The sequence below is a fragment of the Thunnus maccoyii genome, chromosome 18, assembly GCF_910596095.1.
Source record: "Thunnus maccoyii chromosome 18, fThuMac1.1, whole genome shotgun sequence".
NCBI classification, from domain to species: domain Eukaryota; kingdom Metazoa; phylum Chordata; class Actinopteri; order Scombriformes; family Scombridae; genus Thunnus; species Thunnus maccoyii.
Window position 1 is genome coordinate 26749819 of NC_056550.1, and position 11268 is coordinate 26761086.

General features: G+C 38.1%; 1 protein-coding gene across 1 annotated transcript; it reads left to right on the forward strand.

Moving 5' to 3' along the window:
• Positions 1 to 6117: 6117 nt before the first annotated feature.
• Positions 6118 to 11268, forward strand: mpv17l (MPV17 mitochondrial membrane protein like). Its single transcript, XM_042393412.1, has 4 exons — positions 6118 to 6931; positions 7470 to 7540; positions 8728 to 8757; positions 9920 to 11268. Exons 1-4 carry the CDS (start codon positions 6625 to 6627, stop codon positions 10133 to 10135), a joined length of 624 nt encoding a protein of 207 aa, XP_042249346.1. The 5' UTR covers positions 6118 to 6624; the 3' UTR covers positions 10136 to 11268.

The following is an 11268-nucleotide window of genomic DNA, read 5'->3' on the forward strand; positions in this document are numbered from 1 at the left end:
CTTGAGGTGTGAAATTTTATTGTTGCTTTACTCCTGCTGTCAAAGCTACAGCAGCAAATACACCAGAGTTACACAAACACACAGTACACAGAGTACAAAACTCACTGAAGAGAAAGGCATCACCACTGGCAGGGTTGGAGGTTTGATTCCCAAACTAAAGACCATTTCAAGGTTCAACGTTCAGTTTTATTGTCATTATACAATACAGGATTGCACAGTGAAATGTAGTTGTAGCCAACTCCTCATTACACAGAACATATATGAACAAATACTAAAATATTTCAAATTAGAATAGAATAAAACATTGAAATTGGCAATAAAATCGAACAAAGTATATAAAAGTTGCACTAAGAAATTTTTAAAAAAGGAAAAACTATACTATATTTACAAGGAATATACAGTCCAGGCAGTAAGTATTTGTACAGTTACACATTTTTTGTTCTTCAGGCTCTGTGCTTCAGCACATTCAATTTGAAAAAAACAATGGATACTACATTATAGTACTACTACTTTACATACTAATATAGAAAGATCTGTGCAGGGGATGTAGCTCTTTTAACACATAGTTGTAGGAATTTGTGCACTCAGATATCTTTATGATTTTACGGGGGAATTATATTATTGTGCACAACTCCAACATGAAATTATTCGTCAACAGCGACATAACCCATATTAGAGCAGGTATAATAATAGGGAAACAGTCCTCCTTGTTGGCCATGCAAGAAAGGTCTATTAGAATTATGATTGTTATTAATCTTAATTATGATTTTGCGAGGGTATAAGGTCTTTTAAGGTTAAGTGACTGAGATGCAAGCACAAGCAAACACCAACAATATCACTTTAGTTACATATACATTTATAACTAATACAGTGGAAACTGCTTATAGTGATCACTTCCGTCCAGGTCAAATTGATCACTATAAGCGGATGAATATTATGACCGATTTTGTTTCTTTTTCTTAATTTCTCATGCAGATTACCATCTAATTGACATTTGTATATTTATTACATGAATATTAAGTAATGAAACGAGCAGCTTCGCTATTTACTGAATTTTATTGACTGTTTCAAAATACAGAACAGCTGTTTCAAATGCTGGTTGTTTCACTGCTGCATCTCGTTGGCTTCAAGGAAACTGCGTTTTTCATTGAGATAAAATGATTTATTTCTCCCGTTATGATTTCAATATGCACGCAGCCTCAGGTAACCAGCTGGCAGGCTGACAGGTTGTGCATTGAGCATTTAGGCTACGAGGGTGGGGGCCGCAGCAAGAAAGTTGAACCAGAATCAACTTTTGGAGAAACGCAACCTGTAACGCTGTACAACCCTGCCATGAGGGAAGACAAAAACATTACTAGGAAGAGGGGAGGACATTTCTCATCATTTGATAACATTAAAGGTAAAGTTAGGCTTTCCTGACAGCTTCCCGACTCATTTTTAAATAGATGAGAGAGAGAGAGAGAGAGAGAGAGAGAGAGAGAGAGAAGCAGTGGTCGAGCGAGCTAGAAAGTGAATGAGCAGAGTGAGCAGTGGTAGCGAGAAAGCCGGTGAATGAGAGGAAGAAAACATTATTGTCTGATTGTTTCACGGCAGTTACAAATAAACACCCACACCCCGCACCTCCACACAACCCTGCAGAGGTGTGCTGCAACGCCCGATGATGGTGCCGCAGCCGCTAAATATACTTCATACGTGAACTACTGGAGCAAGGTAAAAAGAAAATAGAGTTACCTTAGTTTTCTTTTTTTCCCCATATGTTTTCATGTATGAAAAGACCCAAAATGAACACTGGAGGCGAATTATTTAAACAACATTTGTATAGGAATGATTCTGTCCTGAGCTTTTTGATCCATATAAGCAGTTGATCACTGTAACTGTGATCACTATAAGCGGTTTCCACTGTACTACAGCTACAAGTACTTAACACGACAACATTGTACAGCCAAGACACAAGAGGGAAAGGGAAACTGGTACACAAGGCGATGACTAGTGAATGATTGAAATACATGATGTAGAGTTATCTAATGTGTAGCTTAGTATGAGAGACCTGATAAACAAATGAGAAGCAGTGAGTCAAATCAACGGTACAACAGCTTAGTTCTGAATTGCCAATTGAAAGTACAAATCATGTAAGCACTAGGGTTTAAGCAAGTTGATGAAGGTTTTGTATGAATACTTGCTTGCTCCCTGGGGTGGCTTCTTGTGGAGAATGGAGTCTGATGTGCTGGGGTAAGAAGCTGGAAAGTTCCCATTGGAAGAGAGCTTCTGGTTTATGCTGTCTTAGGCTTGATCTTCAACTCATGACTCTACATTCTGAGGTTTCACCTCCTATTGTTCTGAATCACATCTTCAAACTAGCAAAATGCAAGCTTTCAACTGGCATGGCAGAAGAAGAAGAAGAAGAAGAAGACAAAAGACAAAAGCAGTAAGAACCAGCAACCAGCAAAAAGCAGCCCAAAGCAGCACAGAGTCTCAGATAAGACGCTGTTTTAAAGTTTCAGTCTGCCCACCCAGAAGATGCACCCTGGCCAATCTCAGGGGTTGCAGAGTTCTGGGGGAGCAGAGTCAGTCCCCTCCTGTCCACGGACAGGTGGGTAAAATTCTTGAATATGGTTACTCCATTAATCAAAGTATTTACAATTTAGCCATTGCATGACTCCTAATTTTGCATTTTTGATAGAAGCTTTAGTGTTCTGAAAGTGAAACAAGCAGAACAGTACTAAACATGATAGTGTTATCAAGGATGATGGGATTATGTTGGTGGTACATTTCTTGGCTTAAAGGCAGTGGAATAAAAGTCTTACTAAAGTACATAACAACACATATTGTGATATACACACACATGCTAAGATACAATATTAATTGTTCTTAGACAAAATTTAAAACTACATTTGTAAATCCATGGGTTTCACTCACAGAAATGTCAATATCTATTAGTACAGTGTTGACATAACATATTGTATGGGAAACAAACTTGAACGCCTCCTGTAGCATTCTTAAAAATTTAAGTAGATTCAAGGATAGGTTTGGACTTTTTCAAGTCTATCTCAATACAATATTCAAATGTCAAATGTATGACGACAAAGTTATTAGTGGGCGGAAATTATTCATCCTATCTCCATAATAGCCGTAAAGCAGTCCCTTCCTATCAGGTAGGATGAGTCTCTAAACGGTCTGCAGAATTACATTGAGTGTGTTTTGCCAGTTATCAAGTGGCTCCACATGATCACAGCTGATGGAGGCCACTGTCCAGTAAGAGCTTGATTCTAACTGATGCTACCTGGATGAGATGTCCCAAACTGATTTACTGCACAATAGTTGATGCTTCATATGATGTTCACTGTCTGTGTAGATTAGTCACTGCATAAATGCCCATCTATAGATGCCTGTTTTTTGTCTAGCTGTCAACATATCCACATTTCTATTTATTTTTTGAGACATTGAGTGTACAAACCTAATGATGAGGAGGTTCACTCAGTGCGATACCTGCTGGTCATTTTTTGTAACTACTTTTGGCATGCTTGCTGTTGGTTCTATGCCATTGATCTCTGTAATTATTGAGAGCTCATAGTACCCTATTACCCCACTAGAAAACTGCACTCCCAGAATGCAGCTTACTGGTGGTTCCTACAGTCTCCAAAAGTAGAATGGGAGGCAGAGCCTTCAGCTATCAGGCTCCTCTGTTGTGGAGCCATCTTCCAGATTCGGTCCGGGGGGCAGACACCCTCTCTACGTTTAAGAGTAGACTTAAAACTTTCCTTTTTGATAAAGCTTATAGTTAGGGCCGACCAAGCTCACTTTGGACCAGCCCTTAGTTATGCTGCTATAGGCCTAGACTGCCAGGGGACTTCCATTGATGTGCTGAGCTCTTCTCTCTCTCTCTTCTCCTCCTCTTCATCTGTATGTATTCATTTACCATTAATGCATGTTACTAACTTGACTTCTTCCCCGGAGTTCTTTGTGCTTTCTCATCTGCAGGAAACCCCATGGACCAGGCTGATGTGGGGATGCCCTTCTCCTGCTGTTGCTAGTCATGTATCTATTGTTATTGTTGTTGCTGTTGTTGTTCTGCTTCTCTGACCCACTGTGTACAGTATTGTAAATATATTTAACAGCCCAGTTTCTGTAGGGGTGGATGGCATTTTTTTAATCTTTCCTCCTGTTTCTGTTAAGTTAGGAATTATGTCAGTGATTTGTATTTTTGTTTCTTTATGCTTAAATAGGTAATTTTAGGTTGATTAGCTTTAGTTCCCTTTTGTTTGTTGTTTTGCTGTTAACTCACCCTGAAACCACAACTATGAAATAAACATTTAAAGGCTGAAAAATCCCTTGTTGCTGCTTTTTTTTGGCAGCTGGGGAGATGGAGTGTCATTTTCATGTTGCGCCAGGGTTTCTCTTAGGCCGGGTCATAACAATATATTTTTAAATTCTTTTGCTTCTCCCAGTTTAAAGTCCCCTGGAGATAGAAATATGAACCTATATTCAGACTATACAATATATATCTAAAAAACACAGCAGTAGAGTGGAAAAAAGAGTCATTAAGTTTCATTCAGCGTATTCTGCTCATTCGTCATTCACCACAGTTGGATCACTCATTCAGTATACAACAGGTTTACATGTTTAGTGTGTTCATAATGGAGAAGTGACAAAATTGACTTTTGGTTTATTTTTGTGTGTGCTATTGATGGATAATATTCTCCAACAATGCAATGCACAAAACAAATTGAGGGAGCTACAAAAAATATCCCTCTGAAGAAGAGTGTCAGATGGATATATTGGATAGTTGCTTGTAATTACTGTCAAATAATATTTATATACAGTAAATCTCATACATTATTTGAAAAAGTCTGTAGCTCTATTGGATAGTTGCTTGTAATTACTTTCAGATAATGTTTATATAAGGTAATGATTATTAAAATTATGTTTTTGTAAGCCATTTTCGCATGATCCTATTTTTTGTACAGTATCAAACCAATATTTTTACCATGAATTTACTGTAAATAGATGAGATAATCACATACAATTAAAGCCTAAAGCTCTCAAGATACCATTAATGGGTGTTAAAGGAGGATAATTTGAATATAATTTTACATAATTTTTTTGTGTTTTACATCCAGAAATTTGTGCTTTGATGGGGCAGTCTTAAGGATAAATTGGACAATCCTATGAATTTACAAAAGAATACTGTATAAAACAAGCCATTATTTAAATTAGGTCATTTTCAAGTATTTCTGCAATGTTTTTCATTTTTTTGTGCACATTTATACATTTATTTAGCATTCTAGCAATATTTTATATATATTTTTTTGTTTTTATTTTACAACAGTAAAACAGTCTACAGTAAATATCTGTATTTTTTTTTAAAATCTTTGTAGAATAACTTTTTTTACTTTTTTTTTTTTTTACATGAAATTTAAAGTAAAAAAAAAACAGAAAGTTGCCTTAATTTTACATTCAGTAATAGGATGTGTATTATTTGTATTTTTACATAGAATTCAATGTAAAGTAATATTCAAGACCATTAAGTAATTGAAAAATCATGTTAAAAAAAACTATAATATTCCATTATATTAATTTACAGATTACAGCCTTTATTTTATGGTGAATATTTTTAATAAAAATAATTTACTGTGTTTTTATGGCATTTACACTTACTGTAGAAAAAAAAACTGTAAAATAACACAGTAAATTTCAGTGAAATAATTTCTTTTTTTTACAGTGTAGTTGTCAGTAGTTTCTTCATTCAAAACAATAATTTTACAGTTCAGGAAAAAATGAGAGCCTTTTTTTTTTTAAATTGTTTGTTTGCAGCAACATATTCCTTGTCTTTCCTCTTGACATTCTTAATTATTATTACAACCGTTTTGCCACTACTGTAATTTCAGTGACGCCAGTAACGCACAGAGAGAGGGAGAGAGAGAGAGAGGGAGGGAGCAGCTCAGTGCGTTGCGCTCTCTGTGCTCGCCACTGATCTGACAGTGCATGGACTAGCTGAACGCGCGGTCGAGCAGCGCTCTGCACAGCACACTGGCGCTGTTGATATCAGTGACGCAGTTACGCAATGATGTACGCCTGGGCAGCCCGAGACAATCCTTCAGATTAGCGCTTGACCCACAGGATTTGCTGGAGAGGCACCTGATTCACCGGGAGCGACACGCCGAGTCAGAGCAGACAGAATGATCTAGATTTATATGTGTGTTCAAACGGAGCCTTTTCCACAAGCTTCTCTGTTGCTTTATCACTGTCAGGCGCATTTTACGCACGCATAGCCTAACTCCGGGACGCGATAGTTTTAGAGTATCCAAGTGGCCAAAGTGGAGTCATGGCAGGTCTTACGCAGAGCGTGAATATGCCAATAGGAGTGTTTGAGAAACTTTTCCGGCGGACTCGGTATTTCTCATCATCTGGGATCTGATCATGTATGATATCCCTGCTGCTGTTGGAAACGTCTAATACCTCCCTGATTACCAGATGGATTGCGTCGTGTCGGCCAGCCGGCTGACATCAGGGCCTAGTCAGTTTAATTTAATTGCTATGCTTGCGTCTTGATTGCTGTATTGAACTCCGTCCAGCATAAATTTGTAAGTGCACACGGGACACCCAGCTTCTCCTCCTTGTGCCAAAATGAGGAGAGCTGTGCTGAAAGAAGCCGCCAAACGTTTCCCCTGGCTGGCCAATGTCACTTTGTACGGGTGCTTATTCGCCGGCGGTGACCTGGTGCACCAACTCATGGCTCAGAAGGAGCGCATGGACTGGAAACACACTCGCAATGTGGCCATCGTGGCAATTAGCTTCCATGGAAACTTTAATTACTTCTGGCTGCGGGCCCTGGAGCGGCGTTTTCCTGGAAAGTCCGCAGGAATGGTTTTCCGCAAACTCCTGCTGGACCAAAGCTTTGCGTCGCCTTTGGGCACCAGTGTCTTCTACACGGGTAAGATGTCCTGATCTCAATGTAGCAAATGATTCAGTCTAGCTAATGGGAAGAAACAAACAGTAGATTGTTAATCTCTGCTTGAAGACCACCGTCTAATGTCCTCTGATGCCAAAAACATCCTAAATCACTAACTTCAAGTTCAAAAGTAACCAAACCATCAGAGCAGGAGCACAAGCCCACAATGTCTTTGTTGAGATACATTTTTCCTTTCTTTTTAACTATAACAACATAACTCAATGACTCAGCTGGACTGCTGTAATTCTTTCACTGGGGCTACTTTGTCACAACCCCCCAGAGTCATTAAAAACGTTAAAGCGTCATTGAATAGAAAAGCAGGAAGAAATACGACTGGTATATGGGAATACAGGCATTTAAGCCGATAGTGACGTGATGAGGCTTCCTATCAAGGTTGTCTGTCAGTCAAACATCATGTGGGCCAAGGTGAGGAGTCATTACGCACGTTTTAAGTCGTGCGTAACGGCGCACAATCGCTTATTACCACAAAACCTGCGTAAACGTCTCCTCTGTCCTGCAGGCGTGAGCTTCCTGGAGGATAAGGAGGATATATTTGAAGACTGGAGGGAGAAGTTCTTCAACACCTGGAAGGTAAGGAAGGCCTCAGCAGCGTCAAGCGAAGGAAAGTCACCTTCCCTTCTCACACACACACACACACACACACACATACACGGTCACTGCCGCTGCGAGCTCACAACCAGATTAACCTAGATTATGCCACTGCTGCTTTTGCGCAGTGGGCACGAAGCCCGGGAGCAAACGGGGTAATTCAGTCGTGAGTACTGCCAGCGGATAAAAAAAAAAGTCAGCGAGTTTCTGCGTGTTTTCAGAGTTGAAATCCTGCAAGATATAAAGTGCAGGGTGATTCTGAGGTGTAACGCTTCATGGTTCTGATAAGTGTGCAGCCATTTTCTAATCAAGGCTGGAATTAAGGCTCTGCATGTTCAATCCGTCATTTTAGTCGATTACAGAATCCTAAAATCTCTGAAACAATGTTCAGATCAACAGTTGTGGAAAGTAACTAAGTACATTTATCAGAATATTGCAATTAAGTGCAATTTTAAAGTACTTAATTATTCACATTTTGTGTTTATTGTGTTTGACAGCTGTTTAGATTAAGATTTTAGATTAGAATTATTGTTACAGATTAAACTAACTCTTCCAACTACAACTGTAAAATCAGTAATAATAATCATATATATATATAAAACATCAACAAGAGATTAAGTACTTTTACTTTTGTCATGCACATTTAACTGCACTTTTAAGTTTTGAATGCAGGGATTTTACTAAGTTATAACAGAGTAATTTTTTTAATTATAGGCGTTTTCTGCTTTTACTTCCTGGAAATATCTGAGTACTTCCTTCCACCACTGCATGTTCTTAATACCAGTACAGCAGTGTCTCCTTTTCAGTCTTATCTTGAGATACTCTTTGCTCGTTTCTAACCGAGGAAACACTGAGAAAAGTTTGACTCTTTTCAACAATAAGTCTTGACGGCTGAATATGAGATTGTACAGACTGATGGTTCTGCAGAGTTGTCATGAAAACGATTTTATTCTTGAGAAATGAATGTAAATCCAGTTTTTTATGAAAAAAAAATACTATTCAGTGCATGTTAGCTGCAGTATGTGCTGCTTCTTTGCACACAGTCTATTTCCACAACTTTAGAAAGATGCTTTATGGTGTTTTAAGGATCAACACGTCCGATCTAATCTTTAAGTATCTTCATCTGCATTTATAACACAACACTCATCATGTCCTATCTTCACTTGCAGACTGGACTCATGTACTGGCCATTCATGCAGGTAAACTTGAAAACAATTTATTCTTTTGTGGGCATTTATATCTGTCGTGTTTTTTTTGCTTTTATATATTTAAAAAGGAAAAACTAAAATCTTTGTTGTTGTGCTGTCTGACAGAAATGTTTCATGCTTTGACAATTTTGTGCCACAAATGACATGTATTAGCCTCATATATGTCCACTAAAACCTGATGTAAAAGTATAACTTTAATAAATATGTGTATCAAATCTGATTAAAATCTCATAATCAGTGAAAACACATTAAATCCGTCGATGGTGATGGATGACTGGCTGGTATTTCTGTCACCAAACAAGAAATACGGAAGAGGAATAAAGTGAATTCATAAATTCATAATTTATTAATTAGTCCTACTTTTATCCTACTTTAATCGTTGAATCAACATAATTCCATTTATCTAGCTGAAACTGAATTTTAAGTCAAGGAACCCAATTTTAACAGCATTGATCAAACTATGTAAACTTTAATAAATCATTTCCTTATTTGTAATGTTTAATAATCCATCATTGAACCTGAGCTCATCTACAAGAGGCATAAACATTGGGAAGCAGCCAGTGTCGCCCATCTGACCACATTTATTCTTAATAACTAACTGTATAACAATAAAGGCATAAAAATCTAAATCATTTATAAAAAAAAATGTTAATTAAAATGAAAATAATTGTGTACAATTGTGGAAACATTGTTGAGCACAATGTAAAATACAAACAATGCAGGAACACATATTAAATGGGAATTAAATTCATGAGGTTTCCCTTTAAACTTACCTCGAAGGTTGTAATATAAACTTCTTTAAAAACTTTATTGACAAACTATTGATTTTAGGTTGACTTCTATAAGAACTGTTTCATATTAGTCTTTCATTATCACTATTGATCCAAATAAGAAATAATGTTTGGTGAAAACTACAAGAATAAATAAATTAAATTAAATTGGAAATAACAAAATATTCATTGAATGAACAAGAGCATCGTTATACTGTTTGTTCTTTACAGTAGTGATAATACTGGACTTCTCTGCTTTGACAGATGTTAAATCTACACAGGATTAAAATATGTTTCCATTGAAAAAGGCTGTGCAGTGACATTATGTAACCTGTACATTAGTACATTATTATTCATGTCACATTTTTTTCACCTCTTCACAGTTTCTGAACTTTGTCCTGATGCCGCTGCACATGCGAACAGCCTTCATGGGCTGCTGCGCCTTCCTCTGGGCCACTTTCTTGTGCTTCTCACGGCATAGCGGCGACGGCACCGCCGCCGTGGCTCTGGCCTTCGTCATGGACCCCCGCAAGACTCTGGAGGAGATGCGAGAGGCCCGTTTGGCCCGAAAAAAGCGAAGGATCCAGAGGGAAAACTGAAGGGAGGAGGACATCGCTTCTGTCATTCGGACCTTTGAGCTTTATCAGGACTGACGGGTTTTCTCTTTTGCTTAACCTGCACCCACATACTGAAGAGCATGTTACTGGTTGGAGACATGCACTCACACATACACACGCAACAGTTTAACAGATATGGGTTTTGAAGGCCAGTGTAATAACAATAATAACATATTTGGTCTTGAAGCTGCTGATATGTTGATTTAATCTTCCTGCGCTGAATATTATTGTTTTATTGGACCTTTTTTATGCCAAAAACATGTCGTATTTTCCCCAAAACAGAATTCTCAATAACATGGGAAAGCATTTAGATAAAAGAGGATAATGAAACACAACTGAAACAGGTTAATAAGAAAATATAGTAGTTATAATTTGTGTAAAATACTTTAATCAATTCAGATTAGGGCTTCAAAATGAACAAATAACAAACAGCACGGTATTCAACAGTAAACAAACACACCCTGACAGCTGGCGAATAACTGTTATAATGTTAATATCAGGTACGGTGGTGAAATCCTGCATACACACACAAGAATGACTTCTTTAAAGGGGCAGTCCACCAACTTTTTTCAGTGTGATAAGTACTACTCTGCATGTGGAAACAGTTGTATAATGTCTTCGTCGGCTCTGGAGAAGCTTTGTCAAATAAATAACCTCGATGATGTCATAGCAAAGTCATCGGGGTGGTCCTGGCGTGGGCTTGGAGGCTTCTCAGTGCGTGGAGTTTGAAGGATGTGGGCAGGAAGGATGTAATGAAAGATGCTTTTGTGGTGCATCATGGGAATTGTAGGACCCAGTGATTTTAGGACTGACTCATCCAAGGGACTGAAGTCAGGATCTCAGCCTCTGCTGCATAAATTTGTAATTCTTTCCTTAAATTTGTCTCTCGCAGGCTCCCCAAATATATGGGAACTACACTAAACTGCTGGAGTCTCAAATTATGGACTCAATACTCAGTTTTAACACCTATTACGCCCGACTTTTACAGTTGATTTTGCAACATAAAGGCGTGTTCACATTACTGGGGGGGTAAAACAGCTTTTATGTTCCCCTCCTTCACTTTAATGTATGTTGTGTGTGGCAACGGCTTTTTGCAGATGTCCGCGGTGCGCCGA

Excerpts from the sequence above, each read along its gene's own strand:
- mpv17l (XM_042393412.1), top strand. The coding sequence starts at position 6,625 with ATGAGGAGAGCTGTGCTGAAAGAAGCCGCCAAACGTTTCCCCTGGCTG. Across the intron at positions 6,932-7,469 it reads CACCAGTGTCTTCTACACGG|GCGTGAGCTTCCTGGAGGAT; the intron begins GTAAGATGTCCT and ends TCTGTCCTGCAG. Across the intron at positions 8,758-9,919 it reads TGTACTGGCCATTCATGCAG|TTTCTGAACTTTGTCCTGAT; the intron begins GTAAACTTGAAA and ends ACCTCTTCACAG.